The 21,554-nt window shown below is 41.0% G+C and overlaps 3 protein-coding genes across 7 annotated transcripts in view; 2 read left to right on the forward strand and 1 right to left on the reverse strand.

The window, feature by feature from the left end:
* The window catches only part of LOC125467249 (dipeptidyl peptidase 8-like), a 108,646-nt gene that overhangs the window by 11,493 nt on the left and 75,599 nt on the right, over window positions 1-21,554 (forward strand). The window contains exons 2-3 of the mRNA XM_048562833.2: window positions 2,926-2,982; window positions 4,775-4,848. The gene's annotated coding sequence lies outside the window, so the exon portion shown is untranslated. The remainder of the gene's footprint in view (window positions 1-2,925; window positions 2,983-4,774; window positions 4,849-21,554) is intronic.
* Window positions 1,799-10,650, forward strand: rasl12 (RAS-like, family 12). Of its 3 annotated transcripts, none has more exons than XM_059639297.1 (5): window positions 1,799-2,159; window positions 2,926-2,982; window positions 4,775-4,848; window positions 6,938-7,128; window positions 8,945-10,650. In XM_059639297.1, exons 1-5 carry the CDS (start codon window positions 2,063-2,065, stop codon window positions 9,333-9,335), a joined length of 810 nt encoding a protein of 269 aa, XP_059495280.1. In that variant the 5' UTR covers window positions 1,799-2,062; the 3' UTR covers window positions 9,336-10,650. The 3 variants fall into 3 exon arrangements, with proteins under 3 accessions (XP_059495280.1, XP_048418792.1, XP_048418793.1); XM_048562835.2 differs by lacking the exon at window positions 1,799-2,159 and adding an exon at window positions 2,166-2,539 and having other exon boundaries at window positions 8,945-10,649; XM_048562836.2 differs by lacking the exon at window positions 1,799-2,159 and adding an exon at window positions 2,578-2,806 and having other exon boundaries at window positions 8,945-10,649.
* Window positions 8,784-21,554, reverse strand: part of si:cabz01068815.1 (solute carrier family 51 subunit beta) — a 40,112-nt gene continuing 27,341 nt past the window's right edge. For 2 of the 3 annotated variants that reach the window (XM_048562838.2, XM_048562837.2), the window contains one exon: window positions 8,784-19,618. In XM_048562838.2, coding sequence (XP_048418795.1) covers window positions 19,345-19,618 — 274 coding nt within the window. In that variant the 3' untranslated portion in view covers window positions 8,784-19,344. The remainder of the gene's footprint in view (window positions 19,619-21,554) is intronic. The other variant, XR_009442895.1, reaches the window with a different exon arrangement.

Here is a 21,554-nt window from a genome sequence, read left to right on the forward strand (position 1 = left end):
GAACCTTGATAACTTTGGGAACCTTGCCCATGGACTGGTCATAACACATCTGGAGTGCTTCCAGAAGCTGGTAGTAATATCTGGGATCTAGGTAGGGGATAGGTCTGGGATCTAAAGTCTGCATCAGGCTCAACTCTGAAAAAAAATGCAAGGGACTATTTTTAAATGGGTAAACTGTAGCAGAGTTCTCACTGGCCTGACTATCAGCGACCGGAGGGCACTGATTTAGGGTCAATGTTAAAAGAACCAAAGCGTTCTGTTTCCCTTTCTTTTGAGCTGTAATTTGTTACAATCTAGAATGCATTGCTTGGAGGAATGGTGAAAGCATGTTCAATTGTGACTTTCAGAAGGGAATTGGAATTATATTTGAAAAGGAAAGGTTCTTGAGAAACTGCAAGGAAATGGAAATAATTGGATCGCTCACTCAGAGAGTTAGTACAGACCTGGTGGGCCGAATGAGTTTCTGATTCTAATTTGTGCACAACATGGAAGCATGTAATTGAAATGCTTTGGAAAATATTGACATTTGTTTCCCATGATAGTTGTCCTGTAAGGGGTTGAATTTAGAAAATGTCAGCCTACAAATGTCCAATTCAAAGCAAAACATTGTGGCACTGGAAATAAAAACAGAAAGTGCTGGAGAAATGTAACAGGTCTGGCAGTATCTGTGGTGGGAGAAACAGAGTTAACATCTCAACTCTGGTATGACTGCATGGAACTGAAGAAATGAGTTCATACTGGCCTCAAAACATTACCTCTGCTTCTTGCTCCAAAGATGATGCCAGATCTACTGAGTTTCTCCTGCACTTTGTGTTTGTATTATCGCCAATACATGTGTTAATGATGCAGAGTTCACTTGGACATCAGAAAGATTTAATGGTGATCTCTCCTCTGCACAAATGAAGTAAGCAATCATCTGCAATAATTCCTGAGTTCCTTCGGACCAGAGCAAGGCTGGCAACAAGGAAGACAGTGGGTAAAGTGATGATGTCACTGGACCAGCAATCCAGAGCCTCAGGCTAATGCACTGCATGACATGGGTTTAAGTGCCACTGTAGCAGATGGTGAAATTTGAAATCAATGATTAAAACAAAAGAATTAAGAAGAAAGGCTAATTTATTGACAACTGTGGCCATCTGTGTAGAGTTTGCACATTCTCCCTGCGTCTGCATGAGTTTCCTCCAGGTGCTCCGGTTTCCTCTCACAGTCCAAAAATATGCAGATTAGGTGGATTGGCCATGCTAAATTGTCTCGTAGTGTCCAGTGATGTGCAGGTTAGGTGGATTGAACTTGCTTGCTAAATTGCCCCAAAGCACCCAGGGATGTGCAGGTTAGGTGAATGTGCCATAATAAATTGCCTGGTAGTGGCCAGCGATGTGCAGGTTAGGTGGATTGGCCACACTGTATCGCCCAGTAGTGTGCAGGCTATAGCACAGCAATGGGAAATACAGGGTTACGGGGAAAGGGTAAGGGGGTGGGTCTGGGCAGGATGCTTTTCGGAGGGTCTGAGACGATTAGATAGGTCGAATGGCATCTTTCTGCGTTGTAGGGATTCTATGATTTAACCGTTGTTAACTCGTGTAAAAACCCCATCTGATTCACTAAGACCCTTTAGGGAAGGGAACTGCTGTCCTGACCCAGTTTGGTCGACTTGTAACTCCGAACTCAGAGCCGTATGCTTGATACCTGCCTGCCCTTGGGCGATTAGGGAGCGCCAATAAATGCCATATATAAACGTTTGCTTTTTTTTTACATTGCAAAGAGAACTGATTAGAGCCAGACTGAGTGCTCGAGAGTAAAACCCCCTAACATTTTACTTCGATTTAGTTAAAGCCACTGCAGCTCTTTTCAAAAAGAGTGGAACTGAGCTCTGGGAAGGAGTCAGCCCTGTGTTACCCAGTTAGTGATGCAAGAAGAGGCATCACATTCCGACAGGAGAATGTATAACGTTAGAATAACTTCACTAGGATACTTCAGGGAGAATTGAGAGGGAGAAGCAGTCCCTGTATCAGTGTTATCGGTGTCGGATCTGGCTGCTGAATGGATTGAAAGGCTCGCTTTGATGTTGAAGGTGGTCCCACTGCTGAAAGCTCATAGCCATTGCACTGCTGTGATTCGCTTTGCAGGAACCAGAGCGAAAGTGGTGACTTCCTTACAAGGCGTGTGGCTGCGAGCCGAAACCTCGGGACTCCCCTTCAAAGCTGCAACCCTCCCACCAGCGTCTCGGGCTCCGGCGAGGAAGACTTCTCCTTCGCGCAGTTCGACTGTGGGGGGCGTCACCGCCCTATTCCAGCAGCGACCCTGTCGGGGGCGGGGGGCGCCCTGTGGTCTCGGGGAGGGGCGGGGATTTCACATCCAGTCGCCAGGTAGAGGCTGCGATGTTTTAGGGCAGGGACGTGGAGAGTATCCTCGATGTTTGGGAAAGTGAGAGGCGCCGGGGCCAGTGCGCTGCTCTCGGACCGGGACAGGGCCCCTCTCCAGGCGGCAGCCCCAGAATGTAACGTCGGGGTCCTGGGCTGCCCAGGCTCCGGCAAGTCTGGTAAGAATCATCTCTCTCCGTCTTTCTCTCTCCTTCCCCACTCCAGTACTGCACAAGGGTCACTGGATTCAAAACCTTCACTCTGCTCTCCCTCTCTCTCCGCAGACGCTGAGTTTCTCCAGCAATTTCTGTTTTTACCCTCCACACTTTTGTGCCCAGCTTCGGGTGCTGGGTTAGCAGGGGCCCATCTCCCACTGCTAACAGGAGGAGCTGGGCTGAGACAGTTTGGGGTAGTAAACAGAGCATTTAGACCCTGGGATATGCCAGGTGAGAGGTGCAGCCTTTGGGGTGCCAGTGGGATTTAAAGAAAAGCCTTTTGCCATTGTTTGGTCTCCCTCACAACATTCACCGTTAAACACTAAACGCTGGTGTTTTTGTTTCTTTAGCTCTGACTGTGAAATTCCTCACGAAAAGATTCATAAGCGAATACGACCCTAACTTGGGTAAGTAGACTCCTCCTCCCCCCCCCCCCCCCCATACCCCATGAATGTTCTATCTGTTCGTGTTTAACTTCAGGACAGATTCAGTAGGCTGTCTTTGCATGGAATGGGTTTGATGATGTTAATTGACTCATCACTATTCAGCTATTGTTGCCCTGGTTTTGCAGCTGGAGGATGTCAGTCCGGGGGGAAGATGATCCCATTCGAGCAGCGAGGCAGCTATGTTCTTTTACGTATTTTCTAGCCAACTTATTCACCCATAAGTTATGACATACCTCTGGGGAAGGTGGGTGTATGTGAAACCTGTGTCTCCTGGTTTATGGGTGGAGATGCTACCATCGCACCACCAGAACCCTCAACAGTCCCTTGGACTCCCAGTCAGTCACAACACTAAGTGATGCCAAGATCTCCAAGTTTAGCTTCTCACCTTGAGTTGACTGATTTATTTATTTATTTTTAATATACAGTCTTGTCTGACCAAGCCTCGTTTGGGGTAGATTTGCCTTAGGGCATTTTGGAAAGGGTTATGGAGGGGAGGTGGTGTGGAAGGGATGCCATGGGAATAGCACAGGGAGAAGGTGAAGGATGGAGATGGCACAGGGTGGGCATTTAAAGAAGTGCAGTCATAGGAAAAGATGCCAATTTCACATCCAACATTTTGTGGGGCTCCGCACAATCATTTATCAGATTAGTGCAGTGGTTGAAGCAAAAAGCATTGAAATAATTTAAGCTTCGGTTCGATTCGTGTATCTGGTGAAAGAGGGGTGCTGTAGGATGGGGGGAGGCAGAAGTGTGGTGATAAACAGAAGCTGACAATATTTGTGCTGTAGGTTCTATCTAAGTGAGCTGAGATGTGAGAGGGCACTATCACAAAGCAGGATTCTGGAGGTCACACAATTCAGAGCAGAATCTCTGGTGCAAGTGTTTACAAGGTGAGACTTGGGCCCCCAAATGGGATTGGATGCTGAAGGTTGGATGTCACAAGCTCTGAGACAACAATGCTTGCTGTGTGTTAAAGTCAGAAGTCACACAACACCAGGGTATAGTCCAACAGGTTTGTTTGAAATCACAAGCTTTTGGAGCGCTGTTCCTTCATCAAGTGGAGTCTGTATGTAATAACAGCTGTACCCTCATTCTAACAGGCACCCCTCCTCTCATAGTTCTCACTGAAAAGTCACAACAATTCCCAAGCCTCAAATTGTGGTCACAGTGGGACAAAGTTTGGGGAGTGATGCCACAATGTATAAAAAATGCTGGTTATAGCTGATAATTTTATCTGTGGTTTTATTCATTTAGTAGAAGGAAATGTTTTAGATATTCTGCAGTAGTTTACAGTCTGACATACCTCTGCCAATATGAAAAGAACACATATCTGTACTCTGTATAAAGAACAGTTGATGTTGGAACACTTTTCTTGGGCTTTTATACATGTGTTATTAACTTATTTAGTTAGACCACACTCGTGCATCGATACAAAATTTATAAGAGTAATTCAACCTGTGCATCAATTTTAAATTAGCTCCTTTATGTGTCATATAATTGAGGAGTGAAAAAAGACTACTCGAGGAAATTATTGTTGTGTTTTTGAGAAGCACTTCCAAGCCTTGCTAGTTATAAAGATAGGCTGTTAATCTGTCAACACTTCTCGACAAAACAATTTCAATCCAGATTAAAATGAAGACAAAATGGATTTATGATGTGCCACTCAATATATTTACTCTTCTGTTCTCAATGCATTTTGGTTGATGTGGTGATCCAAGGATTGTTCTATACTGAGTGTACTGTTTTATTCTAGAGGACACCTACACTACTGAAGAAATTGTGGATCATCAGCCAGTCATTTTAAAAATAATGGACACAGCTGATCAGGTAATAAAGGTTTTAGCAGTTGAAGAAAGAAGCGTGTAGGCTATTGTATCTGCAATACCCAAATACTCTGACATTTAGCCATTGTTTTACACAGATTCAAGTTATGTAAATCTTCCATTTCCAGAGAAAGTGCTTAGGTATGCAGTTAATGAATGAACCATTGAACTTGTCAAATACCTAGTTTTTACTGGGCTGTTTAATATAAAACTTGTTAACTTGGCTACGAGGCTGTTCCTGTACCCTTTCAGTTGAAGTCCAAATAAATTATATGAGACATGTTTTAAGAGAGTGTAATGTACTAATAGACTATTAAAGTAACAACTTTCTAAGAGCAGTCCATACAGTGCTAGAAATAGAAAATACATTTTATCTCCTCTACTTCATATGAAAGATGAAGAGATGTATTTTGTGTAAGTTCTTCATTGGCAACACATCCCTTCTAATTAGCCTTTCTCATAAAAGACAAACTGTCAATTAAAGTGGGGCAGCATGGTGACTTGGTTATTAACACTGTTGCCCCATAACGCCAGGGACCTGGGTTTGATTCCACCCTTGGGCGACTGTCTGTGTGGAATTTCCTCCCACAATCCAAAGATGTGCAGGTTAGGTGTATTGGCCATGTTAAATTGCCTATAGTGTCCAGCAATGTGCAGGCTAAGTGGATTAGCCGTGGGAAATGCAGGGTTACATGGATAGGGTAGGGGTTGGGTCTGGGTGGGATGCTCTTCAGAGAGTTGGTGTGGACTCGATGGGCTGAATAGCCTGCTTCTGCACTGTAGTGATTCTATGAATCCAGGTGCCTAATGTGACAGATATTTGCTTAGTACAATCGGCGGGCTTTGTTATAACCTAAAGCCACAGCAAATCTTATAGATATTACACCAATTCCTTTTATATTATAAATGTTTTGAAACTGATAACTTACTGTGGTAATATTCATGACTCTGGTGTGACTTTAAGAAGTACATTAATTTAAACTTTCCTTTGGTTGCTTATTGAATCTGTATTAGATTGCACAGTTCAGAATTCCCTACTTTCTTGAGTGACTTCTTTTGCTGTCGTGCCTTTACCTGATTAGAATTGTCCTCGTCTATTCAAACTGAACTCATGTGTTGCATTGGAGAAAAATGCAAAATACACTTACATTTTTCTCCCTTTTAATTCACTGTCAACAGTGACTGCTCAGAATGCAGGTGCAATTAACTCAGTAATGTTTCAAATTGAAGAATTTTAAAGAACATTGTGAGTGTAACATTTTCTGATCCTTCTGTTTTTGTAAAATGACATTCCTTTAGAACCGTCTTATTTTTGGAAAATACCAGAAATGCCCACAAATGCCATTACCCAAAGCAATCCATGAAATTCGTAAACCTGAGTTGTTGCTGAGCAAGACAATGTTTGTATTTTTAAACATGATAGAATTGTTTGTGCAGAAATAACATTATAGTTACAGTTTTCACTAACAATGGATTGCTTAATTGAACCCAAGAAGAAAAGTGAAAAATACAAATAAAAGCGATGTAAGCTGAGGTAAGAATACAAAGACTGAGATAAGAAACAAAGCAAATGTTTTTAATAAGGAAGACTGTAGTCCAGTTCACTGACCTGTCGTCAGATATCTTGCCAGCGAGTATCTACTTTTTAGTATATTGTGTACAGATACTTCTAGGTTTCTATGTTAATGTGATATGTATCAACAGCTGAATAATTATAGGTTCAGAATAGATGCAGTGGAAAATCTGAATGTTGCAACAATATGAATTTTTTAAAAATCCTTTAACCAAACCAGAGCCTAAAACTTGGAATCCCTGATCACTGCTTATTTTAGAACGAAATAATTGCATGTGTGGTATATTTCCTCCTGTAGGGCAGAATAATGTGACAGAATGTTTTGAATAATTGGTTGCTATATTGTATTGTGCTGTGTGAGTGAATATGTGATAAGTGTTACAGCTGGACATAAATTTGTTTTGTTGAGTGTGTGTATGTCTGTGTTTGTTCTTAAGTATTTTTCAAACAACTCTTTTTAATTTAGTAATGCACCTGCTACAACTTTATAACACTGGACAATAATTTATGTTGAAAATAGGATAGACCGTTGAACTCTGAACGTTACCTGAACTGGGCACATGCATTCATTGTCGTCTACAGTATTGATAATAGGAAGAGCTTTGAAGGGTGCGTGCATTATCTAAATGTAATTTCTAGTCATGCCAAAGGACTCCCACATGATTATCCAATTATTCTGCTAGGAAATAAACTGGACATGGAGAGATACCGGTAAGAAGTTTATTCAAAACCCTATTGTAGAAATTTAAAGAGTTTATCCATTCAATTACCATTTTCAGTCTATAGAAAAGGTTTGACATTTGTAGACTTTTCATAATAGATTTATACATATCAAAATAGGTGGTACAAAAGCAGAAATTACTGGAAAAACTCAGCAGGTCTTTCGCCATCTGTGACAAGAAATCTGTTAATGTTTTGTATCTGTTGGCCCTTCCGCAGAACAAAATAGGTGGTGCAGTAGACAGTGATGAAGATTACCTAGAATACAATGGGACCTTGATCAGATGAGTCACTGGCCAAGAGGTGGCAGATGGAATTTAATTTAGATAAATGTGAGGTGTCGCATTTTGGTAAGGTAAACAGGGCAGGACTTTTTCAGCTAATGGTAAAGATTCCTATTGGCGCATGTGCATAGTTTCTTGACAGTCAATTTGCAGGTGGAGAGGGTGGTGAAAAAGACATTTGGCATGCATGCCTTCATTAGTCAGAAATTTGAGATTAGGAGTTAGGATGTTATGTTGTGGCTCTACAAGACATTAGTGAGGCCACTTTTAGAATACTGCATCCAATTCTAGTTGCCCTTGTATAAAAAGGACAATGTTAAACCTGAGAGGGTGCAGAAAAGATTTCTAAGGATGTTGCCTGGATGGGACGGTTTGAGCTATAGGGAGAGTCTGAATAGGCTGGGGCTGTTTTCCCTGGAGTGTTGGAGGCTGAGGAGTGACCCTATGAAGGCTTATAAAATCATGAGGGGCATGGATATGTGAATAGCAAAGGTCTTTTTCCAAGGATGGGGAAATCCAAAACTAGAGGGCACAGATTTAGGGTGAGAGGGGAAGATCTGAAAAGGACCTGAGGGGTAGTTTCTTCGTGCAGAGGATGATGCATGTATGGAATGAGCTGCTGTTGGAAAAGGTGGAGGCAGGTATAATCACAACATTTAAAAGGCACCTGGATGGGTATATAAAGAAGGGTTTATGGGCTAAATGCTGGCAAATGGGACTGCATCTGTTTGGGATGTCTGGTTGCTGAGGCTGAATTAGACCAAAGGGCCAGTTTCCATGCTGTATAACTCTTAAATATAGGAACAGGAGTAGCCTACAAAGCTCTCAAGTTTGTACCATGGTTCAATTAGATCATGGCTAATCTTTGTCCAAATTCAATAAATGCACCTTGCATTCCTATTTCTGATGCGCGTGTGCTACCTACATCACAGAAAGCTCCTCCATCGAAATGTGCAGTTTTGCTTTTCTGTTGGTTCATAACTATGCCACAATGTGGTTAATGTGTAATGCTGAAGGTATAACCCTATATCACCCCACTTTATAGAGCTGTGTATTGGACCACTGTGTTACACTAATTACTGTGGTTCCCAAGTATGTATTTTGAAACAGCTCTGATAACTGATTCATTCTTTTCATGAGATTTGAATTTGAGTCTTAAGACATATTCTTTATTTACGTTACAAGTTTGGAAAGAGCTGCTGTTTTCATTCAGCAGAAAATAAAAAAATTGAATTTGAAGTACTCTGTTATGAGGCATGCCTTGTGTGATGTATTTTGCAGATGGCAAAAAATTATCAGCTTATGTTTTGACCTTAAATATCTGTAGCATATTTTATTAAAAGCTATCAAAATATAGCAGAGTTCTTGAAAGTAAAACACAGTATAAATTTATTTCAAGTCATCTATGTTCCAAGATCCATAATTCAGGCAATGTTAACAACTCAAAATATTTCAGGTATTTGCCATATATTAACCGTGAGTATTAGCATAATTTGAAACAAAAATCTATTTTCTGTTTTAAGGCAGGTAAGCAAGTCTGATGGACTGTCACTGGCATCCAAATATAACTGTTTATTTTATGAAGTATCTGCCTGTTTGGACTTTGAGTCAGTGCAGCACGTGTTCCACGAATTGATTCGTGAAGTGAGGCGAGAGACTGAGCGTCACCTTCCGGTCAGACCTCTCTTTATTTCCGAGGAAAAGCCCGTGTTGGGTACAGCCCACCCACCTGCCTTTGCCCATGCTGTTAAGCACCACGCACCTATATTTGGAACACAGCGTCTGTCCACTGCCACCTATAAGGAAATTCCCACCATCACTTCAGCTAAGCTGGTCACTGTAAAGTCAGCAAGGGCACAAAGCAAGCGAAGAACTCCCACGCTGACCTTACTTAAAGGATTTAAAATATTTTAGTGCACTACTCTCCACTCTGAATACCAAAGTTCAATGTATCTCTTTAATTTAGTTAGATCCACAATTAATTTCTCTGGTTAGTGACTGTGGAATTTAAAACTGTAACAAAACGATTATAACTCAAACCAACTGAACACTGAGGACCTCATCTGTGATCAGTGTGACCTTTGCTAATCCTATGTGGATATAAGACCAAGTACATAGACCATCAGCTGTTGCAGATGACAACCAATGTCTATCTACCAATGTCGACTGTCAACTGTAACCTCTTCTTTTGGGGATTAAATGACAGGTGGAAATCTACTTGTTGCAGTGTTCATAGCCAAGGAAGGGAGAAAATAAAAGTATCTGCTCAGTAACCTGAACTATCACCATATGATAATATCACCCCCATTACATCGAAGATGACAATTAAACATTCTTTTACAGCTCATTTCTCAGTTTAAAAATAATGTAAAACAAGTGTTTCAGGAGCTAAAGAAGAAGAATTTTCATTTAAAATGCTGTTTGTGCTTCAGTTGTTTCATTTTAAAAGTGTTCACTAGATTTTATATATTTGATAATGAAGAGGAATGCACAGAGACTCAAATGTACACATGTAATGCTTTCTGTAATCTTTTATCTGTCTGAGTATATGATGCTTGTTTCAGATGATAAAATGCAGCATTTAAGAAAGGGGTTTGTGCAGTTAAATGGTGGCATACCATGTTCAAGATCCAGTTCAACTCCATTTCCTTCTTTTGAGCCTTGCTACCACCCATACCTTGTTGCCAAGCAAACTGAATCTAGGCAATCACAAAACTTCCGCTGGGCATGTATTTGTAAACTGATTTCTAACTATGGACTGCATTACTTTGTGACAAAGTTAACCATCACAAGGTTGGCCAGTGTGTAAAAACAGAAACATTCGGAGTGATGCGTGGAATGTACTGAGTTTGGAGTTAGATGACTTTACTTAGAATCTGACCATGCTCTCCTTCGACTGTTGTTGCTAACTGTGAGGATTTTAAAAAAAGGAAAGCTGTCCTAATATTCATGACCAGACAACTTCAGAAAATTAACCAATCAGTGTACATTAGAATCCAAACACCATTGGCCAGTTTGTGCTATGGTTGTACAACTTTCTGCATAACCCCAGATATATTTTATCCGTGTCTCATCAGTGAAAATGCATCATAATTTCTTCATATTTGAATACAGTATATTTACTACCTATTTGCAGGAGAAAACATTCATTGGATTATAAGATTCCAAAGCATTTTGATTTGTTGATAATGTCCAGTTAATAAATATCCAAAGCAGTAGTATCTCTTTTGTTTGCTTTTTTCCACATGCATTTATCACTCTGTCTTGTAAATACCCCCTGAACTGTGGACACTTCCTCAGCCAATCTAGCAGCTCATGTCAGGAATTGCCAATAGCCTGTGTTTAATGGTTAAAACGGTCAAAGTCATGTCAGCATAGAAGGAGGCTCTTCAGTCCATCCAGTCAATCCTGTTTTTCCATTCTATCCCTCTAGCACAGAAGGGTTATTTCCCTCAAGTGACAATCCATTTTTTTATTTTCAAATCATTCATCATTCTTTGTTTCTACCAACCTTGTAAGTGGAGAGGTCCAGGCCATTGCTTCTCATTAACCCTATCACAAAAAAAATGTTATTCTCACAAAACCTTTCCCCTCCCTTTTCCTTTCTGAAATGTTAAATTTGTGTTCCCTAGTTCTTGTATGGTCAGCCAAGGGTGAGCCCTTTTCTTTGTCTACCTTACCTAAATCTATTGTGAATCTGTATTCACTAGCTCTTCCCAAGTTCTCCAACCCAGCTAAAATCTATCAATCCTGAAACCATTTTGGAAAATCTTCTCCACATCCTTGAAAAGACCTTTGCGTCCTTCCAAAAGTGTGATGACTAAGACTGAATGCAACAATCTAGCTAATAATCTAGCCTAACCAAAGCTTCTCTGGGCTAACTGCTGGCAAATGGGACTCTAATAATTTGGGATATCTTTTCGGCATGGCCAGGTTGGACCGAAGGGTCTGTTTCTGTTCTGAACAACTCTATGACTGTACTGAGTACCTCCAATTGCATATTCCCATCGAACTGAATCTGGGCAATCACAAACTTTAGTTACAAAGTTCTGGATGTGTCACTTACAATTCTCTCAATGGTGTGATCCACCTGAAAGGATCCAGGCACATGAATTTCCAGGTCCTTCTGTCACTACATGCTCTTTAAGATGAATTTTCTCTATACGGCATGAAACGGGAGTATGAATTGGATTTCCTGAGAGTAGAAAGAGTCAGATTCTTAGATTTGTCTAGAATGGCTCATAATTATTTTAAAAAATCAGTCACTGGGTGTGGGTGTCACTGGGTAGGCCAGCATTTATTATATCTCTAATCACCCACCACATTGCAGTGGGCCTGGAGTCACATGTAGGCCAGACCAGGTAAGGATGGCAGATTCCATCCCTAAAGGATATTAGTGAACTAGATGGGGTTAATTTCCTCCATGGTTTCATGGTCATCAGTGGACTCTTAATTCCAGACTTTTAGCAGGATTTGAACCCAGGTCCCCAGAACATTGCCTGGATTAATAGTCTACTGATTAGATCATCACCTCCCCATTGCCATGGAGACTGCTTTACTGTCTAATCAAGCATGGCAGGCGGGGGAATAGGGAGAGAGCTTCTTCGCAAGGCAGCCTGTTGCTATATCTGCAACCGTTTGGAATGGAAGCCATTCAGTCCATCAAGTCTGCACTGACCCTCCGGACAGTATCCCGCTCTGACCCAGCCTCCGCTCCACCCTGTAGCCCTGCCTTTCCCACGGCTAATCCAACTAGCCTGCACACTACAGAGAAATTTCCCATAGCCAATCCACTTAACCCGCACATCTTTGGACTGTGGGAAGAAGCCAAAGTACCCAGCAATAACCACACAGACATGAGGAGAACATGCAAATGCCACAGAGATAGTCACCCAAGGCTGGAATCGTACCTAGGACCCTCGCACTGTAAGGCAGCACCTCTAACCACTGAGCCACCATTGACAAAAATAAGGATTTAGACAAGGATGACTTCTGGGCCGGCCTGGAGAGCCCAACACCTGGCCTGTCACTGGGTGCCCACCTCCACACAATTAAAGTAGCACCCAACCCCCTGAAACTGGACATCAACTGCTGCACTCCAGTTGACTTTACCAAGGCTCTTACTGAGACTAATTGGCTGCCTGCCTCTTCAGGTGTAGGTAGTGCCTACTGTAGAACCTGAGCCACCACAGCAGAAATGGCTGGTGTCAGGGAACTGGGATGCCCAGTCACAAAGAACTTGACCAGGGACCAAACTCCTCTGTCCCCAATCTCAATCCTGCTTGGAAGTGTGTTGATGGTTTTGTGCTCGATTCCTGGTGGAGGGCCTCAAACCCAGAACCTTCTGACTGGAAGGCAAGAGTACTGCCAACTGAATCACTGCTGACACATAGTCTCAAGAGGGCTCAGCCCAGGCAGTAATGGGAAAACTAGTGCTAGCTTCAGTGTCATGCGTGAAGGAAGTTGGTGGAGAGGATGAGGGGAACTTGAGTTCTTACACATGATTGCCCAGCCTGTCACCCCCTACTGTAAATATGTCAATGTTGGACGAAGAGGTTTTGGAAGATAAAAGTAAGTGTGGGGAAATCTCTCAGTGTTTTCAGTAAAAGTGACGTTATTGATTTTTATGATGGTTAGCACCATTACCATGGAACATTCCCAAAGAGCAAATGTTCTCGTTCAACAAATGCTAGGAGTCTGCTGTAGCTCACTAGGTGGCAGCCTATTCCACTATGAAGAATACTGATGCTGCATTCTCACCACATTGATTGCAACATTGTAAGATTTGCAACATTGGTTCCAAATAGCCAGTAGACCATTCATATCACACAGGCGTGAGCTCCTTGCATGTAATGGATACATGATTAAATAGTACTCTATCTCCTATTGGCTAAACTTAAGGCATCAAAATTCCTGAATCAGGGAAGGGTGGGAAAGGAGAACAGCTGTGTAAATTTGGGTTGGAATTCAGCTAGAATCCCCCTCAAATTCTAGTGGGAGAAGAAGACATGCCTGCATTTGTTAGGTACACTGCTCCAGAACACACCTCAAATTCTACCTTCACCTCCTTACAAATTAGCTACAAATTTTCAATCATTGAAAACTAATCTGAGGTGCTGCTGAAGCCTTTGTAAAGGCATTAGCAGATTCTTGGAAAAAAAGGTTATCTTGGAGTCAATCACTTTAAAGTATTAAGAAATTGCTCCCACAGGGATCTGTGCAGTGTAAAAAGAAGCCATTCAGCCTGTCAGGTCTGTGGAGGGATATCCCTCCCAGGCCCACACGCCTGTGAGCCTCCACATCCCTGAACACTACAGGCAATTTAGCACAGCCAGTTCACCTAACCTGTACATCTTTGGACCGTGGGAGGAAACTGAAAAACCCAGAGGAAACCAGTGCAGAAACAGGGAGAACATGCAACTTTCAGACAGACAGTCACCCGAGGCCAGAATCAAACTCGGGTCCCCTGTGCTATGAGGCAATAGTGCTAACCACTGTGCCACGGTGCTGCCCATGCATTACATTAATATCAATGAGTGACCTGATAAGAGACCCTCTGAATTAACCTCACATAAACAAATGCTCTGCTTTATCTAAATGGATGCAATCCTGAGATTTGGAATGGTTAGATTTTGAAATGTAACAACTAGGGATGGACAATAAATACTGAATGAGCCAGCAAATCCCACACCCCCTCAATGAATTTTAAAAATCCAATCAAAGCAATCATTTTTCCTTTATTCTTGTATGGTACGTAGGTGCCACAGGCAAAGCCAGCATTTGCTTCCCATCCCCAATTCCCCCTCAACTAATGTTAAATGGCTCTTTAGCCCATTTCAGAAGACAGTTAAGAGTCAACCACATTGCTATGGGGCTGGAATCATTTGTAAAGATGTCACATTTCCTTCTCAAAAAGAATCTTAATGAGCGATTTGGATTTTACAATAAGGGTTACATGGTCATTAATTCCAGATTTTATTGACTTCAAATTCCACCATCTAACACAGTAGGATTCAATCCCACGTCCCCAGAATATTGACACCCAGGGTTCCAAAGAGTATTCAGACTTGAAATATAACTCAATCTCTCTCTACAAATGTTGCCAGCCATGCTTAGTTTCTGTGGAATGTTCTGTTTATTCCCTAGAACATTAAGATGGGTCTCCGGATTATTTGTCGTGTAATAATACCATTAACCCATCACCATTATAGGAATGAAACAGTCTTTTCCTGAATCTGGTGAACAGCTCAAGCAGAAGTGCACCTAGCTCTTTGTTGTATTATACAATTAAACTTTTTGATAAATGTTTATTTAAATCAAAATGGTACTTTTTTTTCTATTGTAAACAGAACATTATGCAGAAAGTTTGCTAAGTAACTAGCAAATGTAAAGAAGAAAATGATGTGGCAGATGTAAACATACTTGTTTTTTTAAATAAAATGTCGTAGATGCTGAAGACCTGAAATAACAGCAAACAATATTGAAGAAATTCAGCAGGTCTTGCAGTATCTGTTGAGAGCGAAAAAGCATTAACACTTTGAGTTCTATACATTCCAATAAGAGTCACATTGGACTTGAAATGTTAACTGTTAACTTTCCACAGTTGCTGCCAGATCTGCTGAGTTTATCTAGAACTTCCTGCTTTTTAAAGTTGTCTGATGATAATACTGTTCAGGTAGTTATTTCTGCTCCTATAAAGGGCCAGCTATTTTAGGTACATTTCAGAATGAGACTCTGTGAATTCTGTTACAATTTCTGATCAGTTAGAAACTATTAGCAGAAACTGACTATGTGGCATTACCTAGTTTATAATAAAATATCTGCCACAGCTGCTTGTAGAGCAGCATGTGAGGTGGTATAAAGTGTCACAGGACAGACTGGAGTTTCTTTGCCCAATAATCAGAAGCTGCTTCATTGACAAAGGCTGAAAGTAGCAAGATTTTATTGAGTTATAGAGCACAGAACAGGCCTTATAATCCAATCAGTCCACACTGACCATAATCCCAAGCTAAACTGGTACCACCTGCCTGCGTGTAGCCCATATCCCACCAAATATTTCTTGTCATGTATTTATGTCTTTTAAACGTTGTAATTGTACCCACGTCCACCACTTCCTCTGGAAGTTCATTCCACACATGAACCACCCTCTGAAAATAAAGTGAGTCTTTTTTAGAGCTCTCTCTCTCCTCTCACCTGAAACATATGCCCCCTAGTCTTGAAATTCTCCACCTTAGGGAACAGACACCTGGCCAGTCACGCCTCATGATTTTATAAACCTTTATAAGGTCACCTCTCAATCTCCTACACTCCAGTGAGAAAAATCCCAGCCTATCCAGCCTCTTATTATAACTCATAGCTTGCTTTCCTGGCGACATGCTAGTAAATCTTATCTGAACGTTTGCAGCATGGAAACTATGTGCCTACGCTGATTTAGCTTTCACATATAGGAAAGACATATTTTCTTCTGTTTCCAGAAACATTTTGGAAAATAACAAAAACTTACAAAAACTAAATTCTTCAATTTTCTGCACAGATAAAACTCACATCTTTAATATCTTTTAAACCAGCAAGATGAGAAACACTTTGCAGTTGTCCTTTCAATGTTTTCCATTAGCTAAAATTATTTATATTGTTGGATAATGTTCTTTCATTCACATAATAAATCATTTCTTTATATATGTTATGCTAGCCAGAGTTCAGGTAGCCATGGAATGATACAATAAGTCAGAATTTGCTGGAATGGATAGGTCATTTGATGGATTATTTTTCCAATTCAAATACTTTTTTCACCACAACTTGCTGGAAGCCTGAGCTGATAACAGCATGGAGAGGTCAAGGGGTGCTGATGGAACCTTGACATATACAGGGAAGAGTAAACTTGCCTCCTTAATGAGATTTGGAAAGGCACTGACAAAGAGTAAAGTAATGTAGATCATTTCTCTTCTTCGATTCTCTGCCCAAAGGCAGGTGATTGACGATGTTCTAACTGTGGCGAAGTGCTGTGACTGTACCATAGGAAGGCAGGAGGCAGGCCCTGTGTTTTCCTCAGTCAGAAATGGGAGTATTTAGCCCAATCACACATTAACTGTTTAGCTGACTGAGCATACTGGCTTCTTAACATGAAGTAAATTCAGGTAAAGAATGAGCAATAGTTTGAAGTAAATAGGCGTTATATTAAGCAGTTGCAAAGGGACATGGAGGAAAATAAGAGAATTAAATATGGAAAATTTTAAAAGCTCTAACATATACGAATCAAGTCCGTCAGATATAGGAGCAGGACTAGGCCATTCGGCCCATCAGAACTGCTTCACCATTTGATCACTTCTGATGATTCTCAATCCCATTCTCTTGCGTTCTGCCTGTAACCTTTGATACCCTTACTAAGCAAGATCCTATCTATCTCTGTCTTAAATATACTCAGTGACTTGGACTCCACACCCTCCTGTGGAACTAAAGGGTCATGCCTTCACTCTGAGGCTATGCCCTCGGATGCTAGTCTTTCCTATGAGTGCAAACATCTTCTCCATGTCCACTCTATCCAGGCCTCTCAGTATTCTGTAAGTTTCAAACAGATCCCCCCTCATCCTTCTAAACGCCATCAAATGCAGATCCAGAGTCATTAACCCCTCCTCATATGACAAGCCCTACACACCCACGAGTATTCTCGCGAACAAAAACAGAAGTTGCTGGAAAAGCTCAGCAGATCTGCCAGAATCTGTGAAGAAAAAAGTCAGAGTTAACGTTTCAGGTCCAGTGACCCTTCTGTTTTTGTTCCTGATTTACCGATTCCGCAGTTCTTTCGGTTTTTGTCATTCTTGTGAACCTCCTCTGGACCTCCTCCAGGATCAATATACTGTTCCTTAGGTATGGGGCTCAAAACTGCTTAAAATATTCCAAATGTGTTCTGATCAGAGCATTATACAGCCTCAGCAGTATATCTCTGCTGTTTATTTTAGCCCTCTAGAAATGAATGCTAACATTGCATTTTGCTGTCCCAAGTGCCAACTGAGCCTGTATGTTAGCTTTCAGAGAATCCTGAACCAGGATTCCTCAGTCCCTTTGCGCTTCAGCTTTCTGAGGCTTTACCCCTTTTAGAAAATAGTCGGTGCCTCTATTCTTCCTACCAAAGTGCATAACCTCACATTTTCCCACACATATTCCATCTGCCACTTCTTTGACCACCCCCCTAGCCTATTCGAGTCCTTCTGCAGCCTCCCCCACTTCCTCAACACTATCCGTCCCTCCACCTATGTTGACGTCATATTATGGGAATTGCAGGAATGAGATTGCAAATTTTCATTTGTTCCTATTTCTGTTTCCCAGAAAAAAAGTAGACTTACATTGTACTAACAGTTATCACATTATTTAAAAAGTATTCATAATCTCAAGACCAGAATTAGGCTGCTGGAGTGTAGTGAATGGGAAATTGAAGTAAAATCCAGCCAGCTCCTTAAAATCAATTGGAAGGTTAAGGGGCAGATGATCCGTGTGCAAAGCAGAAACAAAGTAATGTAAATCAACCAACACAATCCTGGAGATTCCCAACTGTCAGCGTATCTCTTAATCCCTGGAATTTGCTGGTCGATTTGCACATTTGTTTGCACAAGCATTGTTTTCCATAAAATTTCAGTCTACTTTAAATTGCGGCCACCCAGAGTTAGACAGGTCAGTGGAGACAGGCTGCCTGGAGTAAGCATACTCTCTGATACAGGCCAGACACAGATCATCTGGGAAGAATCTGTTAATGGAGCCTGTTACAATTGAAGCCTCTGCCCAGTCTCACTCATCCAAACTGGAATAATGTTCTTGAGGCAGGCTAGTTATAAATCAGGAAACAGATTTTTAAATGTTATGAACTGTTTAAATGGATATAATGTCGGTGATGAATTATACATTATAAAAATAAACCTCTTAAGGTAAAAGGGATAATCTCTCTTCACTACGTGCAGCAAGTCAGCAGCAGACATGGGTTAAATGTCTCAGTAGGAAACATCTAGATTAATTAGTGGTTACAGCACAGATATAGGCTATTTGTATGCTGGCATTTAGTTTCACACTGGCAATGTCTTCATCTAACATGTCAGTTATATCCATGTATTCTGTTCTTCCTAATGTGCTAATCTATCTGCTCCCAGAAGTGTATTCAACTATTTCTTTTGGTACTGAACTCCACCTAGTTACCACTCTTTGGATGAGGAGGTTTTCACTAATTCGTTGTTGGATTTATCAGAGACCGCTTTACATTTGTGGCCTCAGGTCTGGTCTTCCTAGTGAGTGGGTGCATTTTCTCTGTCTACCCAATCAAAACTTTTAACAATCTTAGTGTGAAACCCTCAGGTTAGGTATGAGTTTAACATAACTTCTACCTTTACTAGTCCTATACTTCTAAAACTGAACTACAAAATTTTAAGACCTTATTAATCTGCATCACGACTTTTAATGGTTTATATATCTGTTTGTCTAATTTTCTTTACCTCTCCGTCTCATTTAACCTCTTCTTTACCAAGCAGTAAGTGGCTTCTTTATCTGTCCAGCAAATCTTAATACCTCATACTTAAATACATTGAAATTCATTTGCTAATATTATATATACGTTTGTGGCTGATCACAGTCCTCCTAAAACATTAAGCTGTGTCCCCTAATTTGTAGTTGTCATAAATTTTGAAATTGTACTTCTGAAAACCAAGTCAATAATGTTTACATAAATTTGAAGCATTGTGGTCCCAGCAAAGTTCTTTCTGGAGTACCAGTTCCCACTTTTGACACGTCTAAGTCACTATCCTTGACCTCTCACTCATTTGTTTTCTAATTTTATGCCCGGTTTCCTCTACAATTGGAATTTTTTATATGCCAAAAATATTTTACAAAAATTAATCTTAAAAATACATTCTCTATCGAAGGATCAGTCCTATAACTTGAGGTTCTATACATCATCTTCTTTTGCATCCATGAAAAGTGAACTTATGTTTCCATCCTTCCACTCGATCATGATCTCTCCTGGTTTGGGTGAGATTTTTGGGGATGAATTCTGTGACGTCTGCTCAAAGGAAATATAGGCTTGCTTGGTGTGTAACATCTGGTCAGTCTCTGTAGAGTTGTCATTCTCATCTGCATATTGTGCTACTGTCTTTTGCACTGGCTCGCTTTCTGTTGCATGCCTGTTCTTTAATTCATTCACTTGCTTCATCTTTTTCTTCCTATATTATGAAAGGGAACAGGGAGACTGATAAATCTGATACAAGCATAGAAAAATAAGAAAAACCCTTCAAGCTTAATTTCTTCATTAATAATAACATTATTTTCACAGTACTGAAAACTCCCAAAGCATTTGGCCATCACATTATAAAACATTATGCTGAGCCAGAAATTGGGATAAAATATCAGATAACTAAAAGGTTTTAGGATACATCTTAGAGGAGGAAAGGGAGGAGATAGAGAAACGTAAAGCTGTAGGGAGGGAGGTATATGCCAGATCTTAGGGTCTGGGTAACTAGAGGCACTGCAGGTAACAGTGGAGCAATGACAACAGGGGGTATGTACGAGGCCAGAGTTATAGGAGGATATCTCATAGCATTGTGGGTCCGGTGGAGATTACAGAAATTGGGAGAGCCAAGCCTATAGGCTATTCAAATAGGCTATAAACCTATTTGAAAACAATGATGACAGTTTTAAATTAAGATGTTGCTTCACCAGGAGCCAATGTTGGTCAGTGAGAACAGGGGTTAGAGGGGTAAGGTGCTCACTGTGTTAATGTCCAGGCATCTGAGCTATGGATGGCTTTGGAGTTTACAGAGGGTAGAATGTGAAAGACCAGCCAGGTGTGTGTCGAAATAATTAAGTCTAGATGTGATGGAAGCATGAGTGATGGTTTTCAGCAGCAGGTGAACTGAGACAAGACTAAAGTCGGGCAATATAATGTCGGTGGAAATAGGCAGTCTTAGTGATAGCACAAAGAGGGGTTGGAAGTTTGTCTCAGGATTAAATGTGAAATTAACTGTGCAACAGCCTGGCTTAACCTTAGACTGCCGAGGTCTTTTCCCCAGGGCAGCAGAGTCCAAAACGAAAGGGCATAGGTGTAAGGTGAGGGGGGAGAGATTTAAAAGGAACTAAGCGGCAACTTTTTCACACAGATGGCTGTGCGTGTATGGAATAGCTGCCAGAGGAAGTAGTGGGGGGCTGGTACAATTACAACATTTAAAAGGCATCTGAATAGGGAGGGATATGGGCCAAATACTGACAAATGGGACTAGATTTATTCAGGATATCTGGTCAGCATGGACAAGTTGGACTGAAGGGTCTGTTTCTGTGCTGTACATCTCTATGACTCAATGCTGTTGGGTAGACAGATGAAATCAGTAGTAAGTCCAATAGAAACAGGATGTGGAGACGCTGGTGATAGCCTGTGGTGGACAAGTTCAGAAATCACATGTCACAGATTTAATCTCTATATTGTCAATTTGGAATCAAACACCTCTCTACTTTCCCTTCACACACTGTCCATCCCTAACATCCACCTTTGGGATACTACAAGAAAATGTCAGAAGATGTTGTTCTTTAGCTTTTACAAGAACTGACTGAGAATATACCAGAGAGACGCACTAAGGATGGTAAATTAAAAAGGCAAGATTAATCTCGAGCACAACCTCAAGGCTCGCCAAAATACCAGATCAAACGGGATAAACTGGTGAAAGGAAAGTTTAGTACAAATGTAAGGGAGAATTTCTTCACACAAAAGAGTGAATGGCATTTCGACTGCTCTTCCCATGAGGGGAATGACAAAAAGAATAATTCAAGGGCTCTTTACACAATATGACGGGAGCATCACAGTTTCTAACATTCTGACTGGGTGAACCAAAATAGCCTAAATATTTTTGCCCACTCACCTGCTTCAAATGAGTCTACATCCACATTACCAGAAAAATAAGTTATCTATCTTCAATCCTGTTAGGCTTTTAAATGTCATTGCCTGGTTGACATTTCCCTTTTGCACATAAAGTACTTAATCTACCTGATGGAGTCCCCTGAAACTAAGGCCTTGTTCATAACTTATACTTAAAACCTCTAGGCATTTGTTGTGAATTCATTTTTAATCCTGTGCTCCTTCCATCCTGTTCTCTAGAGAATCTCTGGTGT

Source organism: Stegostoma tigrinum, chromosome 33 (assembly GCF_030684315.1).
Source record: "Stegostoma tigrinum isolate sSteTig4 chromosome 33, sSteTig4.hap1, whole genome shotgun sequence".
Classification (NCBI taxonomy): Eukaryota; Metazoa; Chordata; class Chondrichthyes; order Orectolobiformes; family Stegostomatidae; genus Stegostoma; species Stegostoma tigrinum.